Consider the following 19699-nt stretch of genomic DNA (forward strand, 5'->3'; position numbering starts at 1 on the left):
GCATAAGAAATTGTTACCAGAATTAAGTATTACTTTCCATAAGAAAGGCCCACCAGTGTACCTCCTGGCCAGAAGACGGCGCTATTGTCTCCCTAAAACAACACAAGCCTTTGGACTTCAAAATACTTTGATGTGGACATTTGCCAAAGTTTAATATATGCACTTCATTTGGGTCCTTTAATTGTTTTTATTGGCCTTATAATGTCTTATTATTCTTGCCTCTACTGACACTTACTTTGGTTGCTTGAAAGAATTCTCTTTGAGTTCGTTTTTATTAATCTGTTTTTGTAAAGCTTTTATTGTGAAAACGCCCTAAACAGGAAGGAAGTAGGAACTGGAAGTTGTACTGTTTTGAGAGCGCGCGTCTTTGCAAAATGCACGTAAACGAATGAATGAAACAATAACAAAGAACTTCAGCGTTCTTACCGAAACGTTTATTTTGTTTAAGCACCTGGCTGAGGGCATAAGGTATGTTAGTTACATGCTGCTTTGTGTCGTTTGCATTTTATGTTATGTTGTATCTTTTGCATATTTTCACAAAGTTGAAGTTACTAGTCACTTATTGGGTGTCGTTCTGCCGATCTGTTCTTGGACCCATTGGGAGGCCTCAGTGGCGTGAATAAATAATTAAATAATTACCGTGGGTTTAGATCGGTAATCCACAATTGCAATGCATAATTCATGGAGTAAAACATACATTTCATGTTTACTAAAGGACATAAATAATACAAATAACAGTACAGTAACAATTTCTTTATTGTTGGTTTAAAAGGATAAGACATTTTATTGTGATTAAGATGGTTAATATTTTTGCTATTTCTTATGTTTGCACTCTAAACAAGGAGATTGTCATTTTGTGTCAAAACTATTTATGCTGAGGTTTTGCAACTCACAGGCTCTTTGTCAAATGTTGTTTCTGTATTATTTTGCATTTGTTACAGTATATTACAGCCATATTGTAATGTATGTTTTGTTTTCTGTTGTTTTCCCACCTATACAGTTCTTACGGTGTTTTGGAATAAACTTTCATTATCATCAGTTTGAGAATTCATCCTTGATCAGCCGGGGTTTGCTTACAAGGAGAGAGTGGGAGGAAACACCAGTCTGTTCTTAAAACTCCCAAGGGAACAAGAGACTACATCCCCTCGCAGATGGCCATCAGAGAGAAGGTGCTAAACACCATTATTGGCTGTTTCAAACGTCACGGTGCTGAGACCATTGACACACCTGTATTTGAACTAAAAGAGACATTGACAGGCAAGTATGGCGAGGACGCTAAGCTGATATACGACCTCAAGGACCAAGGTGGAGAGCTGTTGTCTCTCAGATATGACCTCACTGTGCCCTTTGCCCGCTACCTGGCCACACACAAAGTCACCAACATTAAGCGCTACCAAATAGGCAAGGTCTATCGCCGTGACAACCCAGGCCCGGGCCGCTACAGGGAATTCTACCAATGTGATTTTGACATTGCAGGAAAGTATGATAATATGATCCCTGATGCTGAATGCCTGAAGATCATCTACGAAATCCTCAGCGAGCTGGACCTGGGAGACTTCTGCATCAAGATCAATGACAGACGTATTCTGGAGGGAATGTTTGACATGTGCGGTGTTCCGAAAGACAAGTTTTGCACCATCTGTTCGTCAGTAGACAAAATGGACAAAATGTCTTGGCCAGACGTTAAAAATGAGATAATGGAGAAGGGCGTATCGGAGGAGGTGGCTGAGCAGATTGGTAAATATGTGCAAATGAAGAAGGGTGGTATCGACCTAGTAGAGCTCCTGCTTAAAGACACAAAGATGTGTGAGAACGACCAGATTTGTGCTGGCCTCACCGACATGAAGGAGCTCTTCAACTACCTGCAGATCTTCCAGGTCACAGACAAGGTGCTGTTTGATCTCAGCCTAGCCAGAGGTCTGGACTACTACACAGGTGTAATTTATGAGGCTGTGTTGATCCAGGCGGGTGCGGTGGCCCAAGAGATTACCGCGAGCATGGGCAGTGTGGCTGGAGGTGGACGGTATGACAACCTGGTGGACAGGATTTCCCCCAAGGATAGGAAGGTGCCGTGTGTCGGGGTCAGCATTGGCATGGAGAGGATCTTCTCTATCATTGAGGCCAAGGGTAACAACGTGCGTACCACAGAGGTGCAGGTCATGGTGGTCTCAGCACAGAAGAACTTACTAGAGGAGAGACTCCGACTGACGGCCGAGCTCTGGACTGCTGGCATCAAGGCAGAGACAGAGTACAAAAGGAACCCCAAATACCTGAACCAGGTGCAGTACTGTGTGCGCTCAGAAATCCCCCTGGTAGCCATCCTGGGAGAACAGGAACTGAAAGACGGAGTGGTCAAACTCTGCACTGTTGTCACCAAAGAGGAGGCAGAGGCTTGTGGATCAAAAGGTAATCTAATAAAAGAGGCTTATGTATCAAGAGGTGATTTAATAAAAGAGATCAGGAGAAGGACCTCAGAGGCCTGTTCATTCTGCTCTACCCAGCAAAAAAGCATACAAAATTAAATGACTAATGTAAGTAACAGGGTCCCCACGGTCATGAAATTCCTGGAAATATTTTTAAATTGAAAAAAAAATAATCCAGTACTGGAAAAGTTTGGGAATTGATCAAAGGTCCTGGAATTTATCAAGGGTCCTGGAAAAATATTTGGCTATGCATTGTTTTTGGCTATTGATTTTGTTAATACAAAACATTTTCATAAACATGTATAACATTACACGAAATATGTAACAAGTAGTTTTTCGCCGAACGGGCTGTGTGATGGCATATATTATTTAAATAAAATAAGTCATACGGATGCCATAATGAGTCTTCCAGTGAGCTATGCTATAAAAGCTATAAAAAACGTTGAGCTGGACTCTGCTTTTTCAGCGCTCCAATGAAACCTCAATCAATCATGTTTTGTTTCACCAATTTCACTCCCCTTCTCTCATCCCACAATTCCTGCTTTATTCCGTAAAGGAAAAAAATCGGGGCGACAGAAGTCTACAGTGATGTTTACATGCACATGTGTTTTATCTTCATATCATGGTCATCAGTATTATTATGTCATGTCTTTCCAGAAAGTCAGTGATTATTATTCTCACAAAAAAATAAAGACAAAACACTATTCATCAATATTATGTTTTTGATGTTTACATGTAGCCAGTTTTAAAACGGAATAGTTGAGATCTCCAATAATCATAGTTCATATATACTCTAGGTGTGTCAGTTAACGTTATACACTCAAAAACGACCTCAGCCTTTGTACATTACATCTATTTTATATTTTGCTGCCTTAGTGTGTAGTTGTATATCTGACACTTAGGATTTGTCTTAGCCTGTGTTTTAGTAATTCTTTTTTTTTTCTTAATTTTTCCCCCCGCTTAGTAATATACTTAAATTCATCGGATCGTCTCGTCTGATCTGAGGTCGTAAAGCAACAGGTTGCTGGTGTGGCTCCCGATGAAGGGAACCCCCCGTCCGCACGCTCCGCTGCGTGGGTCGGCCGGAGTCCGCCGGGCGCACGCACGCAGGCTGCTTAGAGACACGAGGTCCACAGGCAGCCCACACTTCAGGGGACAAAGGCCTCGGAAGGCCTGCAACGCCCCAGCCGCAGAGACCCGCGAGGGGCCTCCGATTGATTGTGGGGCGACCCTCAGACAGGCGTAGCCCCGGGATGGACCCGAGGCCGCAAGGTGCATTCGAAGTGTTGATGATCAATGTGTCCTGCAATTCACATTACTTCTCACAGCTCAAGTAATGTTGTACTTGAGAGAAGTAAAGAGACAGTAAAGATTTCTGTGTTGTGAATTGGTGCTTGCATTGGAGCTGACATTTGGATTAGAACCCCCATCTTCACTTTCCGCCAGGGCTGTCTATGTCCTCCAGTGGTCATTCTTGTGGGGCAGAGCACCTGTCCTTAAGTACTCCAGCCTAACTGATGTTGGAACTGGGGTTGCAATGAGGATACACTTAGAGAGACAATACTTACAAAACTGCAATAATAAGCATAAGACTTAGAATCCTGAGTTAAAACCACTTGTGTAATTGAGTTGATGTTCTTGATGGATTGATAATGTAGGAAATGATTCAATGCATTATGAAGTCAATCAATTTCACTAGGATTCAGTTTGATTAAATTATATGATCAATTTCAAAACAGACTTGCATAAATAAGAAAGAAAATCACAAATGTTATTGTGTAACTAGTTTACTCTGTATTAGTGTATTTTAGATTCCCACAAAACGTTAAACCAAGCTCTATATTTTCAGCACATTTATTTTCAGGAAATGCCATTCCATTAAATTATCACGTGACACCTTCGCTCGAGTCTGTGTTGGGGCGTTGATGGCACACTGGTTTAAGAGTCTCATTATTGCACTGTATGATTTCTATAGTCCTGGAAATGGGGTAAAATACTTTGGAAAAGTTATGGAAAAGTTTTGAAAAATCATTGTTAAAAATGTGTGGGAACCCTGAAGTAAGACCACACCGACTGATTAATCCATGATTCTGGGCATTATTTCTGTACTGTCCATCTCACATGAGGTGAGACAGTTGAGAATTCTCAGCCTCCTGGTCTAACTTCAAACTTGAAGTCCTTTAAGTAGAGGCTGTTTTCAAAGTTGTGTGATAGAAACGTAATATGTAATAACTACTGACTAAAGGTGATTTTTTTTGGGAGTGGTTCCCAGATATACAATATATATAATATGGCAATTTATTGCTAACAAGCACCGTGGAAGGCTTTTGGACCAGAAGATGGCAGACTTGCCAGAGGAGAGAGTGTTGCCTGATAAAGATCCTGATAAAGTTCATTTTTATAGATATGGAGTTGACTATTTTGGCCCCATTGAAGCTTAAAGTCATAAAAGAGATGGAGTGCTTTGTACCTGTCTGACCAGTCAGATGCACTTGGATGCGAAAAAAATAAAAAGGAAAACAGGAGGGCCCCATTTTCTTAACCACTTATACTTCTTTGTGTGACAAATAGAAAAAATATCAGATCTCATTGTGAACTTGTTATTTTTCAATACAAATTTGGGCCAAATAGGGATGTGGTAAATGTTTTAGTTAAATTGTATTACCAAACATAATGACATATCACACAGTCTGCATGCATTTCCCCAAAGGAAATGCATGTATTTAATTCAGTCTGACCAGAAGCAGGGATAAAACATCCCCACCGGTAATCAAAATGACAGCGGTCACTGTCAACATTTCACACTAAACATTAACTTGGTTCTGCATATAGTTGATAAGAACTACATTGAAATCAATTATCAGCATGTCAGTGATTTTGTAGTGTTATTACAACTGCCTCTTACCGCCTTTAACTCCCAGTGTACAACAGAGGGAGCCAGAGGTTCAGTGGTGCCAGATGTTCAGTGGTGCTGAATGTTGGAGACCTGGAGGACATTATTAAGGTAAGAGACTCCAGAGAATCAAGATCCTAAACATGTAAAAGGGGTTGGAGAAGATGGAAACAGAGGGGGAAAAGGACATGATGAAGAATAATGAGATTAAGATAGAGAACAAGGTCTTCCTGAAAATGGAAAAGGGATTGGAGGAAGTAGTGGAAGCAGGAGTGTAACTAACCATTTAAGCACTGCCTTGCATAAGAAATTGTTACCAGAATTAAGTATTACTTTCCATAAGAAAGGCCCACCAGTGTACCTCCTGGCCAGAAGACGGCGCTATTGTCTCCCTAAAACAACACAAGCCTTTGGACTTCAAAATACTTTGATGTGGACATTTGCCAAAGTTTAATATATGCACTTCATTTGGGTCCTTTAATTGTTTTTATTGGCCTTATAATGTCTTATTATTCTTGCCTCTACTGACACTTACTTTGGTTGCTTGAAAGAATTCTCTTTGAGTTCGTTTTTATTAATCTGTTTTTGTAAAGCTTTTATTGTGAAAACGCCCTAAACAGGAAGGAAGTAGGAACTGGAAGTTGTACTGTTTTGAGAGCGCGCGTCTTTGCAAAATGCACGTAAACGAATGAATGAAACAATAACAAAGAACTTCAGCGTTCTTACCGAAACGTTTATTTTGTTTAAGCACCTGGCTGAGGGCATAAGGTATGTTAGTTACATGCTGCTTTGTGTCGTTTGCATTTTATGTTATGTTGTATCTTTTGCATATTTTCACAAAGTTGAAGTTACTAGTCACTTATTGGGTGTCGTTCTGCCGATCTGTTCTTGGACCCATTGGGAGGCCTCAGTGGCGTGAATAAATAATTAAATAATTACCGTGGGTTTAGATCGGTAATCCACAATTGCAATGCATAATTCATGGAGTAAAACATACATTTCATGTTTACTAAAGGACATAAATAATACAAATAACAGTACAGTAACAATTTCTTTATTGTTGGTTTAAAAGGATAAGACATTTTATTGTGATTAAGATGGTTAATATTTTTGCTATTTCTTATGTTTGCACTCTAAACAAGGAGATTGTCATTTTGTGTCAAAACTATTTATGCTGAGGTTTTGCAACTCACAGGCTCTTTGTCAAATGTTGTTTCTGTATTATTTTGCATTTGTTACAGTATATTACAGCCATATTGTAATGTATGTTTTGTTTTCTGTTGTTTTCCCACCTATACAGTTCTTACGGTGTTTTGGAATAAACTTTCATTATCATCAGTTTGAGAATTCATCCTTGATCAGCCGGGGTTTGCTTACAAGGAGAGAGTGGGAGGAAACACCAGTCTGTTCTTAAAACTCCCAAGGGAACAAGAGACTACATCCCCTCGCAGATGGCCATCAGAGAGAAGGTGCTAAACACCATTATTGGCTGTTTCAAACGTCACGGTGCTGAGACCATTGACACACCTGTATTTGAACTAAAAGAGACATTGACAGGCAAGTATGGCGAGGACGCTAAGCTGATATACGACCTCAAGGACCAAGGTGGAGAGCTGTTGTCTCTCAGATATGACCTCACTGTGCCCTTTGCCCGCTACCTGGCCACACACAAAGTCACCAACATTAAGCGCTACCAAATAGGCAAGGTCTATCGCCGTGACAACCCAGGCCCGGGCCGCTACAGGGAATTCTACCAATGTGATTTTGACATTGCAGGAAAGTATGATAATATGATCCCTGATGCTGAATGCCTGAAGATCATCTACGAAATCCTCAGCGAGCTGGACCTGGGAGACTTCTGCATCAAGATCAATGACAGACGTATTCTGGAGGGAATGTTTGACATGTGCGGTGTTCCGAAAGACAAGTTTTGCACCATCTGTTCGTCAGTAGACAAAATGGACAAAATGTCTTGGCCAGACGTTAAAAATGAGATAATGGAGAAGGGCGTATCGGAGGAGGTGGCTGAGCAGATTGGTAAATATGTGCAAATGAAGAAGGGTGGTATCGACCTAGTAGAGCTCCTGCTTAAAGACACAAAGATGTGTGAGAACGACCAGATTTGTGCTGGCCTCACCGACATGAAGGAGCTCTTCAACTACCTGCAGATCTTCCAGGTCACAGACAAGGTGCTGTTTGATCTCAGCCTAGCCAGAGGTCTGGACTACTACACAGGTGTAATTTATGAGGCTGTGTTGATCCAGGCGGGTGCGGTGGCCCAAGAGATTACCGCGAGCATGGGCAGTGTGGCTGGAGGTGGACGGTATGACAACCTGGTGGACAGGATTTCCCCCAAGGATAGGAAGGTGCCGTGTGTCGGGGTCAGCATTGGCATGGAGAGGATCTTCTCTATCATTGAGGCCAAGGGTAACAACGTGCGTACCACAGAGGTGCAGGTCATGGTGGTCTCAGCACAGAAGAACTTACTAGAGGAGAGACTCCGACTGACGGCCGAGCTCTGGACTGCTGGCATCAAGGCAGAGACAGAGTACAAAAGGAACCCCAAATACCTGAACCAGGTGCAGTACTGTGTGCGCTCAGAAATCCCCCTGGTAGCCATCCTGGGAGAACAGGAACTGAAAGACGGAGTGGTCAAACTCTGCACTGTTGTCACCAAAGAGGAGGCAGAGGCTTGTGGATCAAAAGGTAATCTAATAAAAGAGGCTTATGTATCAAGAGGTGATTTAATAAAAGAGATCAGGAGAAGGACCTCAGAGGCCTGTTCATTCTGCTCTACCCAGCAAAAAAGCATACAAAATTAAATGACTAATGTAAGTAACAGGGTCCCCACGGTCATGAAATTCCTGGAAATATTTTTAAATTGAAAAAAAAATAATCCAGTACTGGAAAAGTTTGGGAATTGATCAAAGGTCCTGGAATTTATCAAGGGTCCTGGAAAAATATTTGGCTATGCATTGTTTTTGGCTATTGATTTTGTTAATACAAAACATTTTCATAAACATGTATAACATTACACGAAATATGTAACAAGTAGTTTTTCGCCGAACGGGCTGTGTGATGGCATATATTATTTAAATAAAATAAGTCATACGGATGCCATAATGAGTCTTCCAGTGAGCTATGCTATAAAAGCTATAAAAAACGTTGAGCTGGACTCTGCTTTTTCAGCGCTCCAATGAAACCTCAATCAATCATGTTTTGTTTCACCAATTTCACTCCCCTTCTCTCATCCCACAATTCCTGCTTTATTCCGTAAAGGAAAAAAATCGGGGCGACAGAAGTCTACAGTGATGTTTACATGCACATGTGTTTTATCTTCATATCATGGTCATCAGTATTATTATGTCATGTCTTTCCAGAAAGTCAGTGATTATTATTCTCACAAAAAAATAAAGACAAAACACTATTCATCAATATTATGTTTTTGATGTTTACATGTAGCCAGTTTTAAAACGGAATAGTTGAGATCTCCAATAATCATAGTTCATATATACTCTAGGTGTGTCAGTTAACGTTATACACTCAAAAACGACCTCAGCCTTTGTACATTACATCTATTTTATATTTTGCTGCCTTAGTGTGTAGTTGTATATCTGACACTTAGGATTTGTCTTAGCCTGTGTTTTAGTAATTCTTTTTTTTTTCTTAATTTTTCCCCCCGCTTAGTAATATACTTAAATTCATCGGATCGTCTCGTCTGATCTGAGGTCGTAAAGCAACAGGTTGCTGGTGTGGCTCCCGATGAAGGGAACCCCCCGTCCGCACGCTCCGCTGCGTGGGTCGGCCGGAGTCCGCCGGGCGCACGCACGCAGGCTGCTTAGAGACACGAGGTCCACAGGCAGCCCACACTTCAGGGGACAAAGGCCTCGGAAGGCCTGCAACGCCCCAGCCGCAGAGACCCGCGAGGGGCCTCCGATTGATTGTGGGGCGACCCTCAGACAGGCGTAGCCCCGGGATGGACCCGAGGCCGCAAGGTGCATTCGAAGTGTTGATGATCAATGTGTCCTGCAATTCACATTACTTCTCACAGCTCAAGTAATGTTGTACTTGAGAGAAGTAAAGAGACAGTAAAGATTTCTGTGTTGTGAATTGGTGCTTGCATTGGAGCTGACATTTGGATTAGAACCCCCATCTTCACTTTCCGCCAGGGCTGTCTATGTCCTCCAGTGGTCATTCTTGTGGGGCAGAGCACCTGTCCTTAAGTACTCCAGCCTAACTGATGTTGGAACTGGGGTTGCAATGAGGATACACTTAGAGAGACAATACTTACAAAACTGCAATAATAAGCATAAGACTTAGAATCCTGAGTTAAAACCACTTGTGTAATTGAGTTGATGTTCTTGATGGATTGATAATGTAGGAAATGATTCAATGCATTATGAAGTCAATCAATTTCACTAGGATTCAGTTTGATTAAATTATATGATCAATTTCAAAACAGACTTGCATAAATAAGAAAGAAAATCACAAATGTTATTGTGTAACTAGTTTACTCTGTATTAGTGTATTTTAGATTCCCACAAAACGTTAAACCAAGCTCTATATTTTCAGCACATTTATTTTCAGGAAATGCCATTCCATTAAATTATCACGTGACACCTTCGCTCGAGTCTGTGTTGGGGCGTTGATGGCACACTGGTTTAAGAGTCTCATTATTGCACTGTATGATTTCTATAGTCCTGGAAATGGGGTAAAATACTTTGGAAAAGTTATGGAAAAGTTTTGAAAAATCATTGTTAAAAATGTGTGGGAACCCTGAAGTAAGACCACACCGACTGATTAATCCATGATTCTGGGCATTATTTCTGTACTGTCCATCTCACATGAGGTGAGACAGTTGAGAATTCTCAGCCTCCTGGTCTAACTTCAAACTTGAAGTCCTTTAAGTAGAGGCTGTTTTCAAAGTTGTGTGATAGAAACGTAATATGTAATAACTACTGACTAAAGGTGATTTTTTTTGGGAGTGGTTCCCAGATATACAATATATATAATATGGCAATTTATTGCTAACAAGCACCGTGGAAGGCTTTTGGACCAGAAGATGGCAGACTTGCCAGAGGAGAGAGTGTTGCCTGATAAAGATCCTGATAAAGTTCATTTTTATAGATATGGAGTTGACTATTTTGGCCCCATTGAAGCTTAAAGTCATAAAAGAGATGGAGTGCTTTGTACCTGTCTGACCAGTCAGATGCACTTGGATGCGAAAAAAATAAAAAGGAAAACAGGAGGGCCCCATTTTCTTAACCACTTATACTTCTTTGTGTGACAAATAGAAAAAATATCAGATCTCATTGTGAACTTGTTATTTTTCAATACAAATTTGGGCCAAATAGGGATGTGGTAAATGTTTTAGTTAAATTGTATTACCAAACATAATGACATATCACACAGTCTGCATGCATTTCCCCAAAGGAAATGCATGTATTTAATTCAGTCTGACCAGAAGCAGGGATAAAACATCCCCACCGGTAATCAAAATGACAGCGGTCACTGTCAACATTTCACACTAAACATTAACTTGGTTCTGCATATAGTTGATAAGAACTACATTGAAATCAATTATCAGCATGTCAGTGATTTTGTAGTGTTATTACAACTGCCTCTTACCGCCTTTAACTCCCAGTGTACAACAGAGGGAGCCAGAGGTTCAGTGGTGCCAGATGTTCAGTGGTGCTGAATGTTGGAGACCTGGAGGACATTATTAAGGTAAGAGACTCCAGAGAATCAAGATCCTAAACATGTAAAAGGGGTTGGAGAAGATGGAAACAGAGGGGGAAAAGGACATGATGAAGAATAATGAGATTAAGATAGAGAACAAGGTCTTCCTGAAAATGGAAAAGGGATTGGAGGAAGTAGTGGAAGCAGGAGTGTAACTAACCATTTAAGCACTGCCTTGCATAAGAAATTGTTACCAGAATTAAGTATTACTTTCCATAAGAAAGGCCCACCAGTGTACCTCCTGGCCAGAAGACGGCGCTATTGTCTCCCTAAAACAACACAAGCCTTTGGACTTCAAAATACTTTGATGTGGACATTTGCCAAAGTTTAATATATGCACTTCATTTGGGTCCTTTAATTGTTTTTATTGGCCTTATAATGTCTTATTATTCTTGCCTCTACTGACACTTACTTTGGTTGCTTGAAAGAATTCTCTTTGAGTTCGTTTTTATTAATCTGTTTTTGTAAAGCTTTTATTGTGAAAACGCCCTAAACAGGAAGGAAGTAGGAACTGGAAGTTGTACTGTTTTGAGAGCGCGCGTCTTTGCAAAATGCACGTAAACGAATGAATGAAACAATAACAAAGAACTTCAGCGTTCTTACCGAAACGTTTATTTTGTTTAAGCACCTGGCTGAGGGCATAAGGTATGTTAGTTACATGCTGCTTTGTGTCGTTTGCATTTTATGTTATGTTGTATCTTTTGCATATTTTCACAAAGTTGAAGTTACTAGTCACTTATTGGGTGTCGTTCTGCCGATCTGTTCTTGGACCCATTGGGAGGCCTCAGTGGCGTGAATAAATAATTAAATAATTACCGTGGGTTTAGATCGGTAATCCACAATTGCAATGCATAATTCATGGAGTAAAACATACATTTCATGTTTACTAAAGGACATAAATAATACAAATAACAGTACAGTAACAATTTCTTTATTGTTGGTTTAAAAGGATAAGACATTTTATTGTGATTAAGATGGTTAATATTTTTGCTATTTCTTATGTTTGCACTCTAAACAAGGAGATTGTCATTTTGTGTCAAAACTATTTATGCTGAGGTTTTGCAACTCACAGGCTCTTTGTCAAATGTTGTTTCTGTATTATTTTGCATTTGTTACAGTATATTACAGCCATATTGTAATGTATGTTTTGTTTTCTGTTGTTTTCCCACCTATACAGTTCTTACGGTGTTTTGGAATAAACTTTCATTATCATCAGTTTGAGAATTCATCCTTGATCAGCCGGGGTTTGCTTACAAGGAGAGAGTGGGAGGAAACACCAGTCTGTTCTTAAAACTCCCAAGGGAACAAGAGACTACATCCCCTCGCAGATGGCCATCAGAGAGAAGGTGCTAAACACCATTATTGGCTGTTTCAAACGTCACGGTGCTGAGACCATTGACACACCTGTATTTGAACTAAAAGAGACATTGACAGGCAAGTATGGCGAGGACGCTAAGCTGATATACGACCTCAAGGACCAAGGTGGAGAGCTGTTGTCTCTCAGATATGACCTCACTGTGCCCTTTGCCCGCTACCTGGCCACACACAAAGTCACCAACATTAAGCGCTACCAAATAGGCAAGGTCTATCGCCGTGACAACCCAGGCCCGGGCCGCTACAGGGAATTCTACCAATGTGATTTTGACATTGCAGGAAAGTATGATAATATGATCCCTGATGCTGAATGCCTGAAGATCATCTACGAAATCCTCAGCGAGCTGGACCTGGGAGACTTCTGCATCAAGATCAATGACAGACGTATTCTGGAGGGAATGTTTGACATGTGCGGTGTTCCGAAAGACAAGTTTTGCACCATCTGTTCGTCAGTAGACAAAATGGACAAAATGTCTTGGCCAGACGTTAAAAATGAGATAATGGAGAAGGGCGTATCGGAGGAGGTGGCTGAGCAGATTGGTAAATATGTGCAAATGAAGAAGGGTGGTATCGACCTAGTAGAGCTCCTGCTTAAAGACACAAAGATGTGTGAGAACGACCAGATTTGTGCTGGCCTCACCGACATGAAGGAGCTCTTCAACTACCTGCAGATCTTCCAGGTCACAGACAAGGTGCTGTTTGATCTCAGCCTAGCCAGAGGTCTGGACTACTACACAGGTGTAATTTATGAGGCTGTGTTGATCCAGGCGGGTGCGGTGGCCCAAGAGATTACCGCGAGCATGGGCAGTGTGGCTGGAGGTGGACGGTATGACAACCTGGTGGACAGGATTTCCCCCAAGGATAGGAAGGTGCCGTGTGTCGGGGTCAGCATTGGCATGGAGAGGATCTTCTCTATCATTGAGGCCAAGGGTAACAACGTGCGTACCACAGAGGTGCAGGTCATGGTGGTCTCAGCACAGAAGAACTTACTAGAGGAGAGACTCCGACTGACGGCCGAGCTCTGGACTGCTGGCATCAAGGCAGAGACAGAGTACAAAAGGAACCCCAAATACCTGAACCAGGTGCAGTACTGTGTGCGCTCAGAAATCCCCCTGGTAGCCATCCTGGGAGAACAGGAACTGAAAGACGGAGTGGTCAAACTCTGCACTGTTGTCACCAAAGAGGAGGCAGAGGCTTGTGGATCAAAAGGTAATCTAATAAAAGAGGCTTATGTATCAAGAGGTGATTTAATAAAAGAGATCAGGAGAAGGACCTCAGAGGCCTGTTCATTCTGCTCTACCCAGCAAAAAAGCATACAAAATTAAATGACTAATGTAAGTAAGACCACACCGACTGATTAATCCATGATTCTGGGCATTATTTCTGTACTGTCCATCTCACATGAGGTGAGACAGTTGAGAATTCTCAGCCTCCTGGTCTAACTTCAAACTTGAAGTCCTTTAAGTAGAGGCTGTTTTCAAAGTTGTGTGATAGAAACGTAATATGTAATAACTACTGACTAAAGGTGATTTTTTTTTGGGAGTGGTTCCCAGATATACAATATATATAATATGGCAATTTATTGCTAACAAGCACCGTGGAAGGCTTTTGGACCAGAAGATGGCAGACTTGCCAGAGGAGAGAGTGTTGCCTGATAAAGATCCTGATAAAGTTCATTTTTATAGATATGGAGTTGACTATTTTGGCCCCATTGAAGCTTAAAGTCATAAAAGAGATGGAGTGCTTTGTACCTGTCTGACCAGTCAGATGCACTTGGATGCGAAAAAAATAAAAAGGAAAACAGGAGGGCCCCATTTTCTTAACCACTTATACTTCTTTGTGTGACAAATAGAAAAAATATCAGATCTCATTGTGAACTTGTTATTTTTCAATACAAATTTAGGCCAAATAGGGATGTGGTAAATGTTTTAGTTAAATTGTATTACCAAACATAATGACATATCACACAGTCTGCATGCATTTCCCCAAAGGAAATGCATGTATTTAATTCAGTCTGACCAGAAGCAGGGATAAAACATCCCCACCGGTAATCAAAATGACAGCGGTCACTGTCAACATTTCACACTAAACATTAACTTGGTTCTGCATATAGTTGATAAGAACTACATTGAAATCAATTATCAGCATGTCAGTGATTTTGTAGTGTTATTACAACTGCCTCTTACCGCCTTTAACTCCCAGTGTACAACAGAGGGAGCCAGAGGTAGTTAGCCAAAAAGTGATGCTATAATCTACGTACCAAGGTCCAAGTATGTCAAGAAACAACACGAGGAACGCAAAAAGACTTGCATGCTGTCCCAAGGCATTGCGAGGCAGTTGCAGAAGGACAAACTTCTTGGTAAGTCCAAATCTGTTTCAGCATGTGCACTTTCCAAATTGTTTTGGTCAAACACTGGCCAAAATAATCCAGATTATATGGTACTTGATATTGTGATGTAATGACAATTTGTATTGTCATTGGCTCCTAAAGCCAACATCTTAATGTCACTTTAAAGATGGAGTGCCATGATATTTTTCAACCCTAAAACCTGATCATAAGGTATTATTATTATGTAAGGATTTTTTTCAACAAAAAAAAAGTGTACAGTAAGTGTTAAAATGTTGTTTTTATGTAGACACGCCAGTGCATTAAGTATACCTGGTTCTCACCTTAGCACCTCCTCCACCACCTTAGCACCACCCACCTGTCCTAGTCCCTCCTCCTCCTCATGCCCACACCTGTTGTGTTATGATAATGAGGGGGAGGGTGTGGGCTTTGTGATGTCACTAAAGCGCTGTTTCTCTATTGGCACATTTGACCCTCAAGGTTTCAGCCTCCAGGAAAAAACTCCAAATAGTCAGAGAAGACATAAAACACCATAAAAACACCACCGGGGGGCTTAATGAAGTTCTATCAACCTCATAGACACATGAAAAACAGAAAAAGTGCAAAAACATGGCACCACCTCTTTAAGTTATGTGCTGTGATTTCAGGTTTTCATTCAAACCCATAAAGTATTTTTTTCTTTTATTTGTTTTTTTTATGACCTAGTGATGTAGACACCCATGATTTTATAGATGGGGTGTTTTTTCTGTGTGTTGGTATAGTTAATTGTGGATGAAATCAAGTTCTGCTGTTAAATCCTGTAATTTTCCTCTCCCCTCTGCAGTGCAGCCTGCATCAGCTCCAGACCTGCAGTGTGGCATGGCCAATGGCTACATCCTGGAAGGCGAGGAGCTGGAGTTCTACCAGCTAAAAATTTGCAAAACTGGCAAATAAACATTGGATGGGCCTTTATATAAAATTGATTTCACACTGGGGCTAGACTCTTTATGATTCAGTGGGGCTAGACTCTTTATGATTCAGTGCCTCCGACTGCTCAGCTCTGCCCACATGCAAAAATAAGTTTCTTTTTCATTTATTTTATTTAATTTCTTAATTGTATTAATCGTTGATATACGACCTCAAGGACCAAGGTGGAGAGCTGTTGTCTCTCAGATATGACCTCACTGTGCCCTTTGCCCGCTACCTGGCCATGTACAAAGTCACCAACATTAAGCGCTACCAAATAGGCAAGGTCTATCGCCGTGACAACCCAGGCCCGGGCCGCTACAGGGAATTCTACCAATGTGCATCGTCCTCATTGATGCCGCACCATTCAAGAAGTGGTTCGAGTCTTACTACAGAATGTCCATACCCCTCAGTTTTCGGGAAGATTTCAATAAGGTATGTGTCTATTAGCACTGTGGTGAAATGAGGATTGATTTTACAAGAAAAAAAAACTAGATTTGAAAACCTAATGTACCAGTGAGATAAATAGATTTGAAAACCTAATGTACCAGTGAGATAAAAAGAAAACATTGTCGATGTGAAGGAAACTGGTGTATTGGTAGTGTACCTGTATTCTATTGTGGCTTTTTATGATAATGAAAGCTGTATTTTCATTACCAGGGTCCCCACGGTCATGAAATTCCTGGAAATATTTTTAAATTGAAAAAAAAATAATCCAGTACTGGAAAAGTTTGGGAATTGATCAAAGGTCCTGGAATTTATCAAGGGTCCTGGAAAAATATTTGGCTATGCATTGTTTTTGGCTATTGATTTTGTTAATACAAAACATTTTCATAAACATGTATAACATTACACGAAATATGTAACAAGTAGTTTTTCGCCGAACGGGCTGTGTGATGGCATATATTATTTAAATAAAATAAGTCATACGGATGCCATAATGAGTCTTCCAGTGAGCTATGCTATAAAAGCTATAAAAAACGTTGAGCTGGACTCTGCTTTTTCAGCGCTCCAATGAAACCTCAATCAATCATGTTTTGTTTCACCAATTTCACTCCCCTTCTCTCATCCCACAATTCCTGCTTTATTCCGTAAAGGAAAAAAATCGGGGCGACAGAAGTCTACAGTGATGTTTACATGCACATGTGTTTTATCTTCATATCATGGTCATCAGTATTATTATGTCATGTCTTTCCAGAAAGTCAGTGATTATTATTCTCACAAAAAAATAAAGACAAAACACTATTCATCAATATTATGTTTTTGATGTTTACATGTAGCCAGTTTTAAAACGGAATAGTTGAGATCTCCAATAATCATAGTTCATATATACTCTAGGTGTGTCAGTTAACGTTATACACTCAAAAACGACCTCAGCCTTTGTACATTACATCTATTTTATATTTTGCTGCCTTAGTGTGTAGTTGTATATCTGACACTTAGGATTTGTCTTAGCCTGTGTTTTAGTAATTCTTTTTTTTTTCTTAATTTTTCCCCCCGCTTAGTAATATACTTAAATTCATCGGATCGTCTCGTCTGATCTGAGGTCGTAAAGCAACAGGTTGCTGGTGTGGCTCCCGATGAAGGGAACCCCCCGTCCGCACGCTCCGCTGCGTGGGTCGGCCGGAGTCCGCCGGGCGCACGCACGCAGGCTGCTTAGAGACACGAGGTCCACAGGCAGCCCACACTTCAGGGGACAAAGGCCTCGGAAGGCCTGCAACGCCCCAGCCGCAGAGACCCGCGAGGGGCCTCCGATTGATTGTGGGGCGACCCTCAGACAGGCGTAGCCCCGGGATGGACCCGAGGCCGCAAGGTGCATTCGAAGTGTTGATGATCAATGTGTCCTGCAATTCACATTACTTCTCACAGCTCAAGTAATGTTGTACTTGAGAGAAGTAAAGAGACAGTAAAGATTTCTGTGTTGTGAATTGGTGCTTGCATTGGAGCTGACATTTGGATTAGAACCCCCATCTTCACTTTCCGCCAGGGCTGTCTATGTCCTCCAGTGGTCATTCTTGTGGGGCAGAGCACCTGTCCTTAAGTACTCCAGCCTAACTGATGTTGGAACTGGGGTTGCAATGAGGATACACTTAGAGAGACAATACTTACAAAACTGCAATAATAAGCATAAGACTTAGAATCCTGAGTTAAAACCACTTGTGTAATTGAGTTGATGTTCTTGATGGATTGATAATGTAGGAAATGATTCAATGCATTATGAAGTCAATCAATTTCACTAGGATTCAGTTTGATTAAATTATATGATCAATTTCAAAACAGACTTGCATAAATAAGAAAGAAAATCACAAATGTTATTGTGTAACTAGTTTACTCTGTATTAGTGTATTTTAGATTCCCACAAAACGTTAAACCAAGCTCTATATTTTCAGCACATTTATTTTCAGGAAATGCCATTCCATTAAATTATCACGTGACACCTTCGCTCGAGTCTGTGTTGGGGCGTTGATGGCACACTGGTTTAAGAGTCTCATTATTGCACTGTATGATTTCTATAGTCCTGGAAATGGGGTAAAATACTTTGGAAAAGTTATGGAAAAGTTTTGAAAAATCATTGTTAAAAATGTGTGGGAACCCTGGATTACATGTTTAGCCAAACTCTTGAAAAATGTATGGACATTTCGATCAAAAAGGTCTATACCAGTGGCGAAGCGTACCAGAATGAACTGGACCTTCTCAGGGACGCAGAGCACCGCGCGCGCGGGATTTTTTTGCGGTTCTGGGCGGGTTAAAGCCCTTTTTTTTCCGGTTCTGGGCGGGTTTATAGCCCTTTTATTCGGTTAATTTGGATCAGAAAAATGTCTCTCTTTTGGGCGGGTTATAGCCCTTTTATTTCGTGTTTTTCTTACTTTTATTCGGTTAATTCGGATCAGAAAAATGTCTCTCTTTTGGGCGGGTTATAGCCCTTTTATTTCGTGTTTTTCTTACTTTTATTCGGTTAATTCGGATCAGAAAAATGTCTCTCATAACGCACCTCTCCATTGAGAAATGGATAACAAGAACCGTCGCCCTTTTCCAGCCGTGAAAAACCTCCTGCTCGTCTTTTTCTTTTTTCTTCCCGCACCCCCCCCCCCTTTTATTTCGTGTTTTTCTTACTTTTATTCGGTTAATTCGGATCAGAAAAATGTCTCTCATAACGCACCTCTCCATTGAGAAATGGATAATAAGAACCGTCGGACTTTTCCAGCCGTGAAAAACCTTTTTCTTTTTTCCTCCCGCACCCCCCCACCCACACACACACACACACACACACACACACACACACACACACACACACACACACACACACCTCGCACACACTTTGCACGCAATCGGTATGATTTAGCTGACAATAAAGTAGGCTATTATATCGTATAGGCTACTTGATAAAGCAAAAATAAAAAAAATAACCGCACAGAACACAGAACCACTACACACACTTAAACAGGTAGGCCCGCTAATAATTCCATTCACAATTATGGCACTCTTAAAGGGGAAATCCACCCCTTTTCAATATTTAACTATGTCATTAATATAGCATAAAGGAGTTGTGTGGAAATAAGAAAAAAGTTCCCCCCTTTCTGTGTTGCCTTGAACTGGAGGATTGATTGTGGGTTTAACATTGCAAATTACACCATGATGAGTCATCACAGTGTAATTTGCAATGTTAAAATGTTAATGAATGACAGGGCGATTTATGTGCTGTCCTGTCTCTTTCCTGTGTGACTGTGACAGTGACAGCTCAGGCTCAGCTGTGCGTGTGTTAGTCAGTGTTGCCAAATATCGTGAGAGAAATGAGCCAGCCGAGCTCCAAAAACAAGCCTCTTTTTTTTTCCAACAGTTGCGGTAAATAAACGGACTTGGTAACACTGGTCTGATGCCCGCCAGTGCCACACAACCACACAACCTAACATAAGGTATGTTAGTTACATGCTGCTTTGTGTCGTTTGCATTTTATGTTATGTTGTATCTTTTGCATAT

The 19699-nt window shown here is 40.9% G+C and overlaps 3 protein-coding genes across 5 annotated transcripts; all 3 read left to right on the plus strand.

Moving 5' to 3' along the window:
- Nucleotides 1-68: 68 nt before the first annotated feature.
- LOC308099551 (histidine--tRNA ligase, cytoplasmic-like) lies at nt 69-5594 on the plus strand (the record flags this gene model as incomplete). The annotated part of the gene is made up of 4 exons (XM_080448289.1): nt 69-468; nt 1001-2406; nt 5345-5427; nt 5469-5594. The coding sequence occupies exons 2-4, from the start codon at nt 1152-1154 to the stop codon at nt 5592-5594; spliced, it is 1464 nt and encodes a 487-aa protein (XP_080304415.1). The 5' UTR covers nt 69-468; nt 1001-1151.
- A 90-nt stretch (nt 5595-5684) lies between these two features.
- LOC308099552 (histidine--tRNA ligase, cytoplasmic-like) lies at nt 5685-11210 on the plus strand (the record flags this gene model as incomplete). Its single annotated transcript, XM_080448290.1, has 4 exons — nt 5685-6084; nt 6617-8022; nt 10961-11043; nt 11085-11210. Exons 2-4 carry the CDS (start codon nt 6768-6770, stop codon nt 11208-11210), a joined length of 1464 nt encoding a protein of 487 aa, XP_080304416.1. The 5' UTR covers nt 5685-6084; nt 6617-6767.
- LOC308099302 (histidine--tRNA ligase, cytoplasmic-like) lies at nt 10978-19593 on the plus strand. Of its 3 annotated transcripts, none has more exons than XM_080448017.1 (6): nt 10978-11043; nt 12233-13638; nt 14632-14788; nt 15600-16156; nt 17227-17534; nt 19560-19593. In XM_080448017.1, exons 2-3 carry the CDS (start codon nt 12384-12386, stop codon nt 14655-14657), a joined length of 1281 nt encoding a protein of 426 aa, XP_080304143.1. In that variant the 5' UTR covers nt 10978-11043; nt 12233-12383; the 3' UTR covers nt 14658-14788; nt 15600-16156; nt 17227-17534; nt 19560-19593. The 3 variants fall into 3 exon arrangements, with proteins under 3 accessions (XP_080304143.1, XP_080304144.1, XP_080304142.1); XM_080448018.1 differs by lacking the exon at nt 10978-11043 and adding an exon at nt 11301-11700; XM_080448016.1 differs by lacking the exon at nt 10978-11043 and having other exon boundaries at nt 11301-13638.
- The last annotated feature ends 106 nt before the right edge of the window (nt 19594-19699 follow it).

This window comes from Gymnoscopelus braueri (assembly GCF_963280865.1).
Source record: "Gymnoscopelus braueri genome assembly, chromosome: 13".
In the NCBI taxonomy this organism is placed as follows: Eukaryota; Metazoa; Chordata; class Actinopteri; order Myctophiformes; family Myctophidae; genus Gymnoscopelus; species Gymnoscopelus braueri.

Bases quoted from the DNA above. Each gene is read 5' to 3' on its own strand.
- LOC308099302 (XM_080448017.1), top strand. From the start codon at position 12,384: ATGGCCATCAGAGAGAAGGTGCTAAACACCATTATTGGCTGTTTCAAA. The intron at 13,639-14,631 runs GTAATCTAATAA...TTTAACTCCCAG, and splicing joins AGAGGCTTGTGGATCAAAAG to TGTACAACAGAGGGAGCCAG.